Source organism: Erinaceus europaeus, chromosome 3, assembly GCF_950295315.1.
Source record: "Erinaceus europaeus chromosome 3, mEriEur2.1, whole genome shotgun sequence".
In the NCBI taxonomy this organism is placed as follows: domain Eukaryota; kingdom Metazoa; phylum Chordata; class Mammalia; order Eulipotyphla; family Erinaceidae; genus Erinaceus; species Erinaceus europaeus.
Window position 1 is genome coordinate 60,754,414 of NC_080164.1, and position 17,961 is coordinate 60,772,374.

General features: G+C 42.3%; 1 protein-coding gene across 1 annotated transcript in view; it reads right to left on the reverse strand.

The window, feature by feature from the left end:
- The window catches only part of CCDC85A (coiled-coil domain containing 85A), a 235,098-nt gene extending 217,561 nt beyond the window's left edge, over window positions 1-17,537 (reverse strand). Inside the window, 1 exon segment of the mRNA XM_060187242.1 lies at window positions 17,268-17,537. Coding sequence (XP_060043225.1) covers window positions 17,268-17,522 — 255 coding nt within the window. The 5' untranslated portion in view covers window positions 17,523-17,537.
- Window positions 17,538-17,961: the final 424 nt, after the last annotated feature.

Below are 17,961 nucleotides of genomic sequence, written 5' to 3' on the forward strand. Positions count from 1 at the left end.
TTTTTTGTTTTTTTTTTTTTTTTTTTTCCTTTTTCCTTTTTTTTTTTTTTTGTTAATTCACTGATACACATTTGGGAAGTTCCTCGCACTGCTCTTTAATTACAACTCTTCTTCCTATCTTCTCCCTTTTCTCTCTCTTATCTCTCTCAATCTCTCTCTTTTTTTTTTCTTTTTTTTTTTTTTTTTAATCTTGTCATACACTTCTTTCTTCTTTGCCTTTCTGAATTTGTGAATTACTTTGGGGAAGAAATCTGACCCAGAGTGGACTCTCTATGTGTGTATCTCTGCTCTAGTTCCCTTTACACTCTTGTTACCCTTAGAATATACACTGGATAGTAGATTTGCATAACTGTCTATTCTTGCTATCCTCTCTTCCTTTTCTCTTTCTTCACTGGGATTTGGTTACTATTTTTTCACGGACTGGAGAAATTGTTTGGCTAACTGGTAACGATTAAACTCCTTCAATACTTACTTCAGTTGCTACGGTTATTCCGGAGGTTGGTGAGTGCAATTGTCATAAAGGTATTTAGTACAGTGTTACTTGTGCTCAAAACACAACAACTGAGGAACAACAGAACATTAAAAAAAAAAAAAAAGAGAGAAACACATAAATTAAAAAAAAATGGGTAGATTAAAAACAAATAAAACTGCTACCCCAATGAATGAAGACAAGAGCCCAGAAGAAACCACAAATCAGTCAGAAGTAACCATAGATAAGAAAAGTATGCAAGCAATAATAAACTTATTAATCACAGAAATGAAAACAACATTGGAGGAAAGAAATGGCAGTATTAGGGAAACAACAGTTGAGACCCCCAAGGAAAATACTGATTATCTTGAGACAATTAGAGAACTGAAAGCTGAAATAGCTGTAATGAAGAAAGAAGCTGAGGCAAGGGAAAGCAGACTAACAGAAGCAGAAAACAGAATTAGTCAGACAGAGGATGAGTTAGAGAAAACTAAGAAAGAGGTGAAAGAGCTTAAAAAGAGATTGAGAGACACTGAAAACAACAACAGAGACATATGGGATGATCTCAAAAGAAGTAACATTCGTATAATTGGCCTGCCAGAGGAAGAAAGAGAGGAAGGGGAAGCAAACATCCTAGAGGAAATAATAGAAGAAAATTTCCCAGACCTGAATAACAGAAAGGATATCAAGGTGCAAGAGGCCCAGAGAGTACCAAACAGAATCAACCCAGACCTGAAAACACCAAGACACATCATAGTCACAATGAGAAGAAGTAAGGATAAAGAAAGGATCCTAAAGGCTGCAAGAGAGAAACAAAAAGTCACATACAGGGGAAAACCCATAAGACTTTCTGCAGATTTTTCAACTCAAACTCTAAAAGCCAGAAGGGAGTGGCAAGATATCTATCGAGCCCTGAATGAAAAAGGGTTTCAACCAAGGATTATATATCCTGCTAGACTTTCATTCAAGCTAGATGGAGGGATCAAAACCTTCTTAGACAAACAACAGTTAAAGGAGGCAACTATCACCAAGCCGGCCCTGAAAGAGGTATTAAAAGACCTCTTATAAACAAGAACATCACTATAATACTTGTAATATATCAGAGCAAACAAATTGTTTTTTAGAACAATGGCACTACAATACATTAAATCCATAATATCAATAAATGTCAATGGCTTAAACTCACCCATCAAAAGGCACAGGGTGGGGGGATGGATCAGAAAACATAACCCAACCATATGCTGCTTGCAAGAATCACATCTGTCACAACAAGATAAACACAGACTTAAAGTGAAAGGATGGAAAACTATCATACAGGCTAACGGTCCACAAAAAAGGGCAGGAACAGCCATTCTCATCTCAGACACGATAGATTTTAAATTAAATAAAGTAATAAAAGATAGGCAAGGACATTACATAATGATAAGAGGATCAATCAGCCAAGAAGACTTAACAATTATTAACATCTATGCACCCAACGAGGGACCATCTAAATACATTAAACACCTATTGAAAGAATTTCAAAAATACATCAATAGTAATACAATAATAGTGGGAGACTTCAATACCCCACTCTCACACTTAGACAGATCAACAAAGAAGAGAACCAATAAAGATATAAGAGAATTGAATGAAGAGATTGACAGACTAGACCTCTTGGACATTTTCAGACTCCTCCACCCCAAAAAACTGGAATACACCTTCTTTTCAAATCCACACAACACATACTCAAGGATAGACCACATGTTAGGCCACAAAGACAGCATCAATAAATTCAAGAGCATTGAAATCATCCCAAGTATCTTCTCAGACCACAGTGGAGTAAAACTAACTTTTAACAACAAACGGAAAATTATTAAAAGACATAGAATTTGGAAACTAAACAACATGCTCCTTAAGAACCACTGGGTCAGACACTCACTCAAACAGGAAATTCAAATGTTCCTGGAAACTAATGAAAATGAAGACACAACCTATCAAAATATTTAGGACACAGCTAAAGCAGTACTGAGAGGGAAACTTATAGCTATACAATCACATATTAAACACCAAGAAGAAGCCCAAATGAACGAACTTACTACACACCTCAAGGACTTAGAGGAAGAGGAACAAAGGAACCCTAAAGCAACCAGAAGGACAGAAATCACTAAAGTTAGAGCAGAAATAAACAACATCGAAAATAAAAGAACCATACAAAAGATCAATGAAGCCAAATGTTGGTTCTTTGAAAGATTAAACAAAATTGACAAACCCCTAGCCAGACTCACCAAACAAAAAAGAGAGAAGACTCAAATTAATAGAATTGTCAACGATACAGGAGATATCACAACTGACACCACAGAAATCCAGAGAATTCTGCGAAACTTCTATAAAGAACTATATGCCACCAAGCTAGAGAATCTGGAAGAAATGGAACAATTCCTAGAAACCTATGCACTTCCAAAACTGAACCAAGAAGAACTACAAAATCTAAATGCACCAATCACAGACAAAGAAATTGAAACCGTTATTAAGAATCTCCCCAACAACAAAAGTCCTGGACCAGATGGCTTCACAAACGAATTCTACAAAACTTTCAGGAAACAGTTAATACCCATACTTCTTAAGCTATTCCATAAGATTGAAGAAACAGGAATACTCCCTTCCACCTTTTATGAAGCCAACATCACCCTGATACCAAAAGCTGATAGGGACAGAACAAAAAAGGAAAACTACAGACCAATATCTCTGATGAACATAGATGGCAAAATATTAAACAAGATCTTGGCCAACCGGATACAGCAACACATCAAAAAGATTGTTCATCATGACCAAGTGGGATTCATCCCAGGAATGCAAGGCTGGTTCAACATCCGTAAATCAATCAATGTCATTCATCACATCAATAAAAGCAAAGCCAAAAACCACATGATTATCTCAATAGATGCAGAGAAAGCCTTTGACAAAATCCAACACCCATTCATGCTCAAAACTCTACAAAAAATGGGAATAGATGGGAAATTCCTCAAGATAGTGGAGTCTATATATAGCAAACCTACAGCCAACATCATACTCAATGGAGAGAAGCTGAAAGCATTCCCCCTCAGATCAGGGACTAGACAGGGCTGCCCACTGTCACCGTTACTCTTCAACATAGTATTGGAAGTTCTTGCCATAGCAATCAGGCAAGAGAAAGAAATCAAAGGGATACAGATTGGAAGGGAAGAAGTCAAGCTCTCACTATTTCCAGATGATATGATAGTATACATAGAAAGACCTAAAGAATCCAGTAGAAAATTACTGGAAGTTGTTAGGCAATATAGCAAGGTATCAGGCTACAAAATCAATGTACAAAAATCAGTGGCATTTCTTTATGCAAACACTAAATCTGAAGAAGAAGACATCCAGAAATCACTCCCATTCACTGTTTCAGCAAAATCAATCAAATACCTAGGAATAAAGTTGACCAAAGAAGTGAAAGACTTGTATGCTGAAAACTATGAGTCGCTACTCAAGGAGATAGAAACTGATACCAAGAAATGGAAAGATATCCCATGCTCATGGATTGGAAGAATAAATATCATCAAAATGAACATTCTCCCCAGAGCCATATACAAATTTAATGCAATACCCATCAAAGTTCCACCAAGCTTCTTTAAGAGAATAGAACAAACACTACAATCATTTATCTGGAACCTGAAAACACCTAGAATTGCCAAAACCATCTTGAGGAAAAGAAACAGAAATGGAGGCATCACACTCCCAGACCTTAAACTATATTATAAAGCCATCATCATCAAAACAGCATGGTACTGGAACAAAAATAGGCACACAGACCAGTGGAACAGAATTGAAAGCCCAGAAGTAAATCCCAACACCTATGGGCATCTAATCTTTGATAAGGGGGCCCAAAGGATTAAATGGAAGAAGGAGGCTCTCTTCAATAAATGGTGCTCGGAAAACTGGGTTGAAACATGCAGAAGAATGAAATTGAACCACTTTATCTCACCAGAAACAAAAATCAACTCCAAATGGATCAAAGACCTAGATGTCAGACCAGAAACAATCAAATACTTAGAGGAAAACATTGGTAAAACACTTTCCCATCTACACCTCAAGGATATCTTTGATGAATCAAACCCAATTGCAAGGAAGACCAAAGCAGAAACAAACCAATGGGACTACATCAAATTGAAAAGCTTCTGCACATCCAAAGAAACTATTAAACAAACAGAGAGACCCCTCACAGAATGGGAGAAGATCTTCACATGCCAGACATCAGACAAGAAACTAATCACCAAAATATATAAAGAGCTCAGCAAACTTAGCCGCAAAAAAGCAAATGACCCCATCCAAAAATGGGCAGAGGAAATGAACAAAACACTCACCACAGAGGAGATCCAAAAGGCTAACAAACATATGAAAAACTGCTCTAGGTCACTGATTGTCAGAGAAATGCAAATTAAGACAACACTAAGATACCACCTCACTCCTGTAAGAATGGCATACATCAAAAAGGACAGCAGCAACAAATGCTGGAGAGGATGTGGGGACAGAGGAACCCTTTTACATTGCTGGTGGGAATGTAAATTGGTACAGCCTCTGTGGAGAGCAGTCTGGAAAACCCTCAGAAGGCTAGACATGGACCTTCCATATGACCCAATAATTCCTCTCCTGGGGTTATACCCCAAGGACTCCATAACACCCAACCAAAAAGAGGTGTGTACTCCTATGTTCATAGCAGCACAATTCATAATAGCTAAAACCTGGAAGCAACCCAGGTGCCCAACAACAGATGAATGGCTGAGAAAGCTGTGGTATATATACACAATGGAATACTATGCAGCTATCAAGAACAATGAACTCACCTTCTCTGACCCATCTTGGACAGAGCTAGAAGGAATTATGTTAAGTGGACTAAGTCAGAAAGTTAAAGATGAGTATGGGATGATCCCACTCATCAACAGAAGCTGACTTAGAAGATTTGAAAGGGAAACTAAAAGCAGGACCTGATCAAATTGTAAGTAGGGCACCAAAGTAAAAACCCAGTGGTGAGGGGTAGACATGTAGCTTCCTGGGCCAGTGGGGGGTGGGAATGGGCGGGAGGGATGGGTCACGGTCCTTTGGTGATGGGAATGGTGTTTATGTACACTCCTAGCAAAATGTAGACATATAAATCAGTAGTTAATTAATATGAGAGGGGGAAATCAATTGTATGTCTCAAAGGTTCTCAAAAGACAAACTGAATCTTTTTAATAGATAGGCTATGTATTTGATATGCGGACTCTCTCAAAAGCCTAGACCAAGTAGATTAGAAGCTTCCAATAGCACAGCTATATACAAGATACTGGGTACTGTACAGCAAACCATAACAAAGGGACTTTTCAAAGTTAACCCAATTAACAAATAATGTGTGGGTAATATTAACTATTGATTGTCTTTTTGAACCCTAAGACAGCAGGAACCTCACATCTTCACTATAGAGCCCCTACTTCCCCCAGTCCTGGCACCCTTGGATAGGGCTCACTTTCCCGTATGCTTCTCCCAATCCATACCAAATAATATTGCATCCGCCGATCACAACCTAACCAAAGCAACGATTGCCATCTCAACATGCTTCACCTCAGAGTGTATCCAGAGACTTCACGTGTGGAATGACAACCCTTCAGCTTCATTACTCGGGTGAGACCTTTCCTTTTATAGTACACTCTAATTTCATCTCAGGTAGTTCACTTTCTAACAAAGTCCCATAACCTAGACATACACCAGTTTCTGTGAGAGAGAGCGTATGTGCACACGTATCCATAAACTACTGCAAAATATATACCTGAAAGCAGGATTACACTAGAGTTTGCAGTGAGTACCTCCCCAACACTTCCTCTCCACTATATCAATCTTGGGATCCATGTTTGCTCAACAAATTGATTGGCTTTGTATGTTAACTCTCTTTTCAATCACCAGGTTCCAGATGCCACCAGGATGCTGGCTAGGCTTCCCTGGATTGAGGACCCCACCAATGTGTCCTGGAGCTCAGCTTCCCCAGAGACACACCTGACTAGGGAAAGAGAGAGGCAGACTGGGAGTATGGACCGACCAGTCAACACCCATGTTCAGCAGGGAAGCAATTACAGAAGCCAGACCTTCTACCTTCTGCAACCCTCAACGACCCTGGGTCCATGCTCCCAGAGGGCTAGAGAATGGGAAGGCTATCATGGGAGAGGGTGGGTTATGGGGATTGGGTGGTGGGAATTGTGTGGAGTTGTACCCCTCCTACCTTATGCCTTTGTTCACTAATCCTTTCTTAAATTAAAAATTTAAATAAAAAAAAAAAAAAACTGCAGCAAAGGTGGGCACGAGGAATAACATCATTGCAAGACTGGCCAGCTCCTCATGGGGCGCGAGCGCTTCCACACTACGATCATCCTCTCTGGCATTATGCTATTCCACTGCAGAATACTGTGCCCCAGTATGGTTCCGTAGCCCCCATGTCCACTTGGTCGATTCCAAATTATATTCCTCCATGAGGATAATTTCTGGAACCATCCATTCCACCCCGGTTCCATGGCTGCAAGTTCTTAGCAACATCGCCCCGCCAGATATTCGTCGGGATGCGGCATCATCTAAGTTCATTTCCCACGTCTATGCTCGACCGGACCTGCCAATATACGCGGATATCTTTGCCCACCCTGTCCAATGCTTGACGTCTCGTCATCCAATCTAGTCTCCTACGCCTACACTGAGCTTCTCTGTTCCAGACTCTTGGAAACAGAGCTGGCAGTCAGCTGAGGTAAAGAACAAACACCTCATCACAGACCCCTGCAAGCGCCAACCCGGCTTTGACCTAGCACGTTATGATTGGGCCCTCCTCAATCGCTATCGACAGGCCATGGCCGGTGCGCCGCTATGTTCCACTGCTGGGGAGCCAGAGACAACTCGAACTGCCCCTGCGGCTACAGACAGACTATGACCCACATAGTCAACGACTGCCACCTCTCCAGATTCAAAGGAGGTCTCGAAAGTTTACATCAGGCTCAACCTGACGCTGTTAACTGGCTACGGAAGAAGGGCAAACGCTAGAAGAAGAAGAGAAGTCACCATTGCAGAGAAGGAAAATATCTGAAATAAGAGCAGGATGAAATGTAGGAACACACACTTGAAGAAAGATGATTCCAGGCAGAGATAAGGTGAAGGTAAAATGTAAGTGAGGAGAAATATGTGGCTCGGGCTGTAGCCAAACCAGTGCACCTAAAGCCCCCTGATAAAGGAGGACAGAGCAGGGAAGAGAGTCTGGGAATGTTTCATGGCCAGGTTGTCAGGTCTTGTTGGTCATAGAAAAAAACTTTTGAATTTCTGGCATGCAAATGACAGAGCAGGGACATGACATGAGTCTACAGTTCTGTGGGAATAATGCAAAAGGTAGAACATACTCTCCCCATCATGCTCAAGAGTGCATCAACACTGGTCTTCTACAAGTGTTGCCCTTTCTCTACTCAGAATGCTGTCCCTCCATCTTCCATACAACTTTCTGGTCTTGATTCAGCAATTCCCCAGAGAAGTCATTCTTGAGTACTTCCTCCAATAGGAAAAAAAAAAAAAAAAAAAAAAAGGCCCTCTGCAATATTCTGCTCCTCAACCTTCTTTTGTCTATCTTAATGCAATTATCAGTCACACAGATAGGAGTGTAGCCAAGGCTCCATCCACACTTGATCAAAGTAATCAGACTCCAGACTATTACATCTCTGTATATTCAAAATGCAGCAAGAACCTTCCTTTGGCTCCCAGTTTAAGTTTGAACCAAAGACTCGAAAATATACTGTGAGGTGCCCACTTATTCTCCATGCATACATATAGTAAGGGGACTGTGGTTTGGTGGGAGTGAAAAATGGACAGGTACCTAAAAATTCTCTGTGGCAACAATGTGGAGAAAAATTTTTTTTTAATTTTTATTTAATTGTATTATTGGATACAGAGAGAAATGGAAAGGGGAGGGAGAGATTAAGAGAGGGAAAGAGACAAAAAGACACCTGCAGCCCTGCTTAACCACTTGTGAAGCTTTCCCCCTGCAGGTGGGTACCAGGGGCTTGAACTTGGGTCCTTGTGCACTGTAGTGTGTATGCTTAACCAAGTGCGCCATCACCTGGTCCCTGGAGAAAAGGTAATTTTGATACATTGTCAATGGGAATGCAAACTAATCCAGCCCCTATGAAAAACATATATCCAGAGTACATGAAAACACTAATGTAAAAGGATATATGTACCCGTGTCTATAGCTGCATTATTCACAATCACCAAAATATGGAAACAATCACATGCCCATTAATACATGACTTGGTAAGTAAATATGAAATATATACTCAATGGAATACTCCTCAACAATTTAAAAGACTATATTGCATTGTTCATGACAAAAATGGATGGACTAAGGGGACTGGACAGTAGTTCAGCGGGTTAAGCGCACATGGCACTTGATGTGAAGGGCAAGGACCAGCTCAAGATCCCAGCTTGAGCCCTGGCTCCCCACGTGCAGAGGGGTCACTTCACAAGTGGTGAAGCAGGCCTGCAGGTGTCTTTCTCTCACCCTCTGTCTTCCCCACCTCTAGATTTCTCTCCTATCCAACAACAGCAGCAGTGACAATAACAGCAATAACTACAGCAACAATAACAAGGGCAACAAAATGGGTAAATGTAAAATGGCTTCCAGAAGCAGTGGATTTGTAGGACAGGCACGGAGCCCCAGAGGTTAAAAAACAAAAAAAAAAGATGGACTAGTAGTGAGTATGGTTAAGTGAAATAAGTAAATAGGTAAAAGACAACTACCAGATAGTTTCATTCATATGTGGAAATCAGATGACTAATGCTAACTGGAGTTTAAAAAAAAATGTAATCACCCATGTTCAGTGGGGAAGCAATTACAGAAGCCAGACCTTCCACCTTCTGCATTCCATAATGACCCTGGGTCCATGCTCCCAGAGGGATAAAGCATAGGAAAGCTATCAGGGGAGGGGATGGGATATGGAGTTTTGGTGGCGGGAATTGTGTGGAGATGTACCCCTGCAATTTGTTTCCTTTTTTATAAATAAAAATAATAAAAAAAAGTAATTGGGGCCAGGTGGTGGTGCACCTGGTTGAACACACATGTTACAATGCACAAAGACCCAGGTTCAAGACCCTGGTCCCTACTTGTAGGGGAAAGCTTCACAAGTGGTGAAGCAGTGCTGTAGGTGTCTCTGTCTCTCTCCCTCTCTCTCACCTCTATCCTCTCAATTTCTGATTGTGTCTATCCAATAAATAATAAAGACAATAAAAAATTTTAAAAGAGAAAAAACAGAAAAGAAAGTAATTAAAAGAAAAGTATTAAAAAGAAATTTTAAAAAAGTAATCAAATTATCTCTGAAACTTTGCAAAGACTATGGTGAACAATACTGCCTGGAACCTCACCTTTCCAGAGCCCTACCCCACTAGGGAAAAGCAGAAACAGGCTGGGGCTATAGATCTACCTGCCAGCAACCATGCACAACAGAGAATCATTTACAGAAGCCAGAACTCCCACCTTTTGCACCCCAAAAAGAATTTTGGCCCACACTCCCAAAGGGGTAAGTGATAGGGGAAATAAACCAGAGGGCTCTGTAGCCCTATTCTACCAGGACCCGAAGTGTTGTTCACCAGGAATCTTGTTTTATTTTTTTTAACTTTTTTAAAAAAAATTATTTATTTATTTTCCCTTTTGTTGCCCTTGTTTTTATTGTTGCTGTAGTTATTATTAGATAGGACAGAGAGAAATGGAGAGAGGAGGGGAAGATGGGGGGGGGGGAAGACAGACACCTGCAGACCTGCTTTACCACCTGTGAAGTGACTCCCCTGCAGGTGGGGAGCTGGAGGCTTGAACCAGGATCCTTATGCAGTCCTTGCGCATTGCACCACATGCACTTAACCTGCTGCGCTACCACCCAACTCCCAGGAATCTTGTTTTTATACCATCAATGAAAGGGAAATGAATCTGGAAAACACTAACAGAAGTCAGATATGGTTTTGTTTAACAGAAAGAAGAGAAAAAGAAAGAAGTAGTTACCTATTACTACTTGTAAGTAGTAATAGGTGTAAGGATGAGCTAGAAAGGAAGTGAGGTAGAACCACTGGAAAAAATGGGGAGATTATATATATATAATATATGGAGAGAGATACAGAATGAGCCAGTATTGGTGACCTTGTGAGAACTACCGTAGTTTCCAATGGAGAATGGAACACAGAACTCTTGTGGTGGGAACTGTATGAAATGATACCCCTATCACCTTAGAATTTTGTAAATCAATATTAAATCACTAAAAAATATGGTGAATAGGGAGGGTTGGGGGGCACAGAACACTGATGGTAGGTGTGGTGACTTACATGCAGGGGTGTGTAACTATACTGCTGAAATCGTATAATTTCATCAACCACTTTTAAATCAGACACTAACAATAAAACATCCTCCCCACCCGTGCCCAAAAAAACAAAAACAAACAAAAAATCTGTTCTATAAAGCCTGAAAATTTTGGTCCTAATACTGTCATCCAGTCCAGAATGAGAGATTCATAAAAAGGGAACTTCCCTCCCTAAAATCTGGATTAATTCCAACATTTACTCTGATACTCACGTGAAAAATAAACTATAGTGATCCAGAAGTTGGTGCAGTGGATAAAACATTGGATTCTCAACCTTGAGGTCCCAAGTTCGATCCCCAACAGCACATGTACCAGAGTGATGTCTGGTGCTTTCTCTCCCCCTATCTCTTTCATGAATAAATAAATTCTTTAAAAAATTAAAATAAACTATAGAACATCTAGCAACCACACCCTGCAACTCCTGACAGTCATGAAACCTACCTTGGGAGTGACTTGCAAGGCCTGAGGAGCAAACAGATCTGCACAATTTACAGCTTCCAACTCAAACTCTTGGCATCACCAGTGACCCATTCATGTTTCTTTTCTCCTAATGTCCATTCACATCTTTCCTCTCTCATTGCCAATCTGCCCTCAGAATATTTCCAACAGCCTCCCCATCTTAGCTTGCCTACCCTCTACCTTCCCTAAATCACTGCAAACCAAGTTCTTCTTGGTTGAACTCTTCAAAAATACATCCTACATGTTATTATCTCTCCACTATACCAACTTTATCACCTTCCCTTGAAGGAAAATAACCCTTTGGGGTCAGGCTTGTGTTTCCTCCTGACTTTCCTCTGTATCAACTAGTTATTAACCTTGATGATATCTTCCCAGCTTTAAAACTGTATTTGCTCCCCTTTATGAACTTGCTTAAAAGAAGTGCCTCTAAAAAGTTGCCCCATTACTAGAATGAGACCTGGTACAAATGAATTAAGTGAAGCAACTTTGTTACACTTTACTTAATTTCTCTGAGATATCTAGCTAACAAATTCAGTAGATATATATTTTGACTTTCTACCACAGATACCTTAGCTTCTAAAAGTACGAATCCATTTCAATATCTTCTGTGCCTATCTGACATACAGTGCTTTGCCTACAATAAGCACGTGTGTGTGTGTGTGTGTGTGTGTGTGTGTGTGTTGTGTGTGTGTGTGGACTGGCACCTTTTCAGCCCTAGACTTATGGCTAAAAATGAATACAGTTCTAGCTGCTGAGGATTTATTATTGTTTCCCAGCAAGTCCCTGCCATATTATATTCTACAGTAAGAAAAGAACAAATTACTCTGACACTGATACTGCAGGCGAAGTAAGTTGTGTGTATTCTAAGAAAATAATAACAAAATTAATCATTCTAAACTTCAAAAATTATCTCATTTAGATTAATACTGGCATTTTCATAGAAAGTTTACATCATGTTCTTCATCAAAATGAATCTCAATCTAAAAATTACATCCCTTTGACTCCCCAACAAATTGCCTGATTTCCCCAGAACTAGAAAATACACAGGACTTATGCTACCTTGAGCTTCAAGGTGTTAGGTCTTTTCAGATGGAGTAAAATACATACTTCGGAGAATTTAGGCTGGGACTGAAGGAGGCAGATATTGGTCAATACATTTGAATGCTCTCTCTCCCTCCCTTCCTTCCTTCCCCCCTCCATCCCTCCCTCCCCCACACCCACACACTCTCCTCTCTCTAGTTAACAAAAAACAGAGCAATGGAGAGAAAGACACCCAGAGTATCACTCCAATACATGAGAAGCTAGGAACTGATTTTAGGACATCATACTTCCAAGTTCAATACTCCATAGACACTATGCCATTTCTCCAGCTGCCAGCCAATTTTATTTATCACACCTTCTTCCTATTACTAGTTTCTTTGGGATGACTAATTTTGATCTATTTCACCTGCCTACTGCAAAAGAGATAGGCAACTATCTTGATAATAACTTTGTGAACCAGTTTCCACAGGTTTGTCATTTTTGTGAAAAAGACCAAGTCTTAATATGTATTTTTAACATCACCACAGGCAATCAGGTGTTTGTGTCTCAGGCACACACTTAAAAGATTAATCCCACCACAATGCATAAAACCAAAAGCTTTATTCTTTAGACTCTCAAATACTACATCTGTGATCAAAGCATAGTTACTTTTCTTTATTGAAGATGGTATAGGAACTGCTGTGTTGGGATTCAGAAGGAAACAAATGTGCTGCAGACAATATATATATATATATATATATATATATATATATATATATATATATAGTTTCTTCATGTTCCTCCACCCCTGAAATTCAGCCTGTTAGTATAAACAGTACACAGAAGACATGGTTCTCAGAAATCCAATACTTCACAGCACCAGATCCCTAACTGGAATTGGCTTTCTTTCTCTTTCATAGCTATACATTCTGAGTGAATGCCAACTAGCCACAAAAGAAGAAAGTCATACTAATTTTAACATTTTATATCTGTGTGACCTTGAAAAAAAATAACCAGACTGCAGTTTCCTAACCAGACTCAGGTTTCTTCATCTACATAACATATAATTCTTATCAAACCTCATGTAGAATTAATATTCCAATTTAGCAGATGGGGAAATTGAAGCTCAAAAAGGTTGACAATTTGCCCAGCTGCCCAAACTGCCAGACTTCAAACCCTTCATCCCTTATCATGTAGCAAGGCCCCTAATGTTTATAAGTGAACAAGTCATTCAGGATCTTGGGTCCAGTAACAGACTCCAATAACCAAAATAACTGTTGTTCCCATCTCTTCATCAGTAACACCTAAAAGCTTTTTTCAGATGTAATTTCAAACACAGTTTTCAGGAAGGGAGATAAAGAGAAAGAAAGAAAGAAAGAAAGAAAGAAAGAAAGAAAGAAAGAAAGAAAGAAAGAAAGAAAGAAAGAAGAGAGAAAGAAATTGAGAGAGGAAGAAAGACAAGAAGGAAGGAAGGAAGGAAGGAAGGAAGGAAGGAAGGAAGGAAGGAAGGGAGGAAGGGAGGAAGAAAGAGAAAGAAACTGAGAGAGGAAGAAAGACAAAAAGGAAGGAAGGAAGGGAGGGAGGAAGGGAGGGAGGGAGGAAGGGTCAGTCAGTCCCAGGCCAGGAGATGGCTCACTTAGTAGAGGACAAACTTTATTATGCCCAAGGACCCAGGTTCCAGCTCTCAAGCACCACATGAGAACACCAAGCATGGAGAAAAGTTTCATGCAAGAGGAAAACTTCAGGACCACTGAAGCAGTGCTTTAATGGCTATTTTCTCTCCTCTCTTTCTCTCTCCCACTATAAAAAAAAAAAAATGTTTTAAATAAGAGTCCAATGGAAGTGATGGAATCACATAGGCAAGAAATCACTGCAAAGAAAATACAGATGGCAGAGAGAATATGAATGTTTAACTCAAATTTACAGTTCTCCACTTAAGTCCTCAACTATCAAAGGCAAAATACATAAACAATCCCTTTCTTCCAGCTACATAACTGCACCTACCTTTGTTCAGTTAAGTACATTCACTTATCTCTAAGGTGCTCAGCAATGCACTGAGTTGAGATGGTGAGAACTTTACTGTAAAACTGGGAATTGGTAAACAAAGTCAGGACACCTAGGGCCTACTGGAAAACAAGAGTTTTTATTTTTGGCATGCCAGACCCAAAATTGGCTAATGTCAAAAAGCTTCTGGACCCTGACGTGCTGTAAGATTTCCTTTTTATAAAGAAAAGTTGACAAAAAAAATAATAATTCACAATTATGCATACAAGGACTAAGAGATAGGTAGAGGTCATAAAGGTCAAAGGCTGTCAGGACTTTTACAAACACCAGAAGCTGGCTTTAAATCTGCCAGGGCTTTTACAAATACTAGGAAGAAGAGGGGGTTTCGCTTAGAATTTATGGGTGGTCTGGAGGAGACTGGTACAGTTGCCATTAACTTTATTACTCACTACTACCTGGAAGCCACTCAAAGATGGGATGAAGGAGTTTCAGAAGCTGTGCTGAAAAGCCAACAGTGTCCAGCATTTCTGAACTTGATACGTTCAGGAGATGGTCTGGAAAGGATTTTTATGGCAGATCCAGACCACAAAGAGACTTTCCTTCTTGAGGTATACCTATCCTTAATTGCCCTAGTTGATAATTCTCTCTCTTTTTAAATTAACTTAATAATGAGAAATATAGGAGGAGAGAGACAGAGAAAGAACCAGACATTACTCTGGTACATGTGTTGCCGGGGATTGAACTCATGCTTGAGAGTCTAGCACTTGAAAAATTGGACTACCTCCTGGACCATGTTGGTAATTCTCTAAATGAGGCTCCCTGAATTATGCTAATGTTCTCCCATAACTCAAAAACAGGCACACATATAATCATTCCACACAACCACAAATAACTTTCAAGTATTTTTGAGCCATTAAGTCAATGCTTTATACTATTAACAGAATTTATTGGATTATCGGAAAAGTCATAATGCATTTTTGCATAGAAAAATATTTAAAAATGTGAATTTTCCGACAACCCAATAACATTACCTAGATTTTTAATCACTAGAAAACTGATTATAAACTCCCCCAAGTCATGCCATAGCTCAAGCCATGCACGAAGACTAGAGTATTATGAACTAGACCTTTGTCCAGTTTTGCCTAAGAAACTCAGATCCTAGACAGGCACATTGATGATTCCTCTTCTGAGAAAAATAACTAACGGTTATACAGTCAAGTCCAGTGATAAGCCTTCCCCTACATTATCACTACTTCTTGCCACAACCCCCTGAGATGATGGTCACCATTGGCATTTTATTACTGAGTAGAATAAAGATGGAGAAATTAATTACCCGAGCTCATCCACCTTGCATGTGAGGATTTTAGATACAAACCCACCTCTGAGATGATCTTCCCACTGCACTAGCCTGCTTCTAATCCCCCAAGAGTCTGGTACTTAGTCAGTACTCCATTAGTAATGAATTAAGCCAAAAGAGAGAGTAAGCCTTAGGATTTTTCTGACTGAGGGAGTTTCCTCACTGCACCCACTGTAGGGACTCAGTGACAGCCAGCGGGGAGCTCTGGAATGATGCTCTCCCTTGGCCTAGGCCAGCAACACCCAGGTGAGCAGCCAGTGTTCGACCCCTCCCACTCCTCTCTGCTCCAGATTCCCAGCTGGATCCCTGAGGTAATTAAGAATGTGGCTACCGCCAGAGAAGCTTTGGAAAGGAGAAGAGAACAGTCTGTGCCTGTGGGAGTTTGTTCCCCGAGGTCCCCGCAGTAATTTCGTTTGTGTCTGGCTTCCTATAAACAAAGCAGAACAATGAGAGGAAGGAATACCAAGAGGCACCAGAGCAAGCCGGTAAGGAAAGGAAGTTTGTGGTGGACGGCGGCAGGGCGGATCCCCGCCTCTGGTTTGCTGCAGCTGGGGAGAGGCTAGCTGCCGGTATGCTCAAGGCTCTCCAAGGAGAAAAGAAAAAAAAAAGTTTCTAAGGGAGGGGGTTCTCATTTCTTTTCACTTGCCCCCACCAATAGCAATGAATCTGGGTTGGCTTAAGAAGAAAGCATCACCGGCCAACAGTTGTGGCACCCTTGCAGAAAGAAAGAAAGAAAGAAAGGAAAGAAAGAAAGAAAAGAAAGAAAGAAAGAAAGAAAGAAAGAAAGAAAGAAAGAAAGAAAGAAAGAAAGAAAGAAAGAAAAAGAAAAACCGAGTCTCTTACTAAAACCGTTCTTCCCCTCACACCAATGCCGGAGGAAAACGGGGGGGCGAAAACGGGCAGGGTGAAACAACTGCGGATGACGCCATCCCAACCCGGGAGAAGGAAAGTACCCGGGCAGGTAATGGACGCGAACGCAGAGAGAACACCGCATCGGGTGGCACCCGGCAGCTCCGGGCAGCGCCCGCAGCTTCTCCGCGGGTGCCCCGCCAGCCCCTCTCCCAGGTGTCAGCACCCTTCCTTTGCCCTCTTTGCCCTCTGGCAGAGCTGCCGCATCCTCGACACCCCCACCCCCAGCCCCACCCCCACCCTGGCGAAGATGTCCTGGACTCAGTCGTTCGCGGGTCTTTCCTCATGCCTGGCTCCCCAAAACACTAATTTTCCTGTCTTCCTAGGAAATTAAAAGCTTCGCGTGCCCATCAGCCCCTCTCTTCCCTTTTTATTTTTCACCCTCTCAGGTGCTGCTCCTCTGGCCACAGAGCACCGAGAGAGGGAGCTTGGGGCTGGGGGGGGGGGGGGGAGGGTGAGTCCCGTCTGCAAACGATGGGGGTGGGGGGATGACCAAACGCCTGCAAAGTTTGGAAAACTTTCCTCAAGAAGTGGGGCGCAGGGGTGTCGGTCGGCAGAAATAGGAAGGGATCACCTGTTGATGGAGGGTGGGAAAGTTTGCCCTCCCCCGGGGCGCCCCGCCCGCCCGCCCGGCCGGGCCCGCGCTCACCTTGAGCCCGCGGATCTCGCCGAGATGCAGCTGCAGACGGCGGTTCACCTCGCGGATGAGGTTGCTGTGGTCTAGCATCGCGCTCACCTTCTCGGCCTCAGCGCGCCTTAGGCTGCGGATCAGCTCCTCCTTGCTCCACTGCAGCAGCTCCTCGTCTGACACTTTGGACAGGTCCTCCACGGCGGCGGCAGACGGGCCGGCAGGGGCTGGGGGACAACTTTCCGCCGCCGCCGCGCCTCCAGCCGCCTTCGACATGATCTCCGCCGGGGCAGGTGCGAGCGCGGGGAAGAGGCGAAGCGACTCGGGCGGCGCGCGGCCGCCTGCACCCCGGAGAGCTCTGGCGCGTCAGCTGCACCGCCCGCCGGCCGCTGGGCTGGGGTGGCAGGGGTCGCCCTGCGCGGCCATCCTACCTCGCCATCCCGGCGCGCGCGCCCGCGCACCCCCAGGCCCGGTCAGCCCTCTGTGCCCCGCAGCCCAGGCACATCCCAACTCCACGCAAGTCCATGACGCCGGGCTGGGCGCTGCCGGGGGAGAAGCTCACGAATGCCCGCTCGCTCGCCACCCACCCAAGGGAGCCGCGCCCGGATCCCCTGGCCTCGCCCCTGGAATCGGCGCTCACACTCGCTCTCACTTTCCTCCCCTCCTGCACAGCTGCAGCTCGGCTTCTCCTCTCTCCTAGGCGCGCCTGGGATAT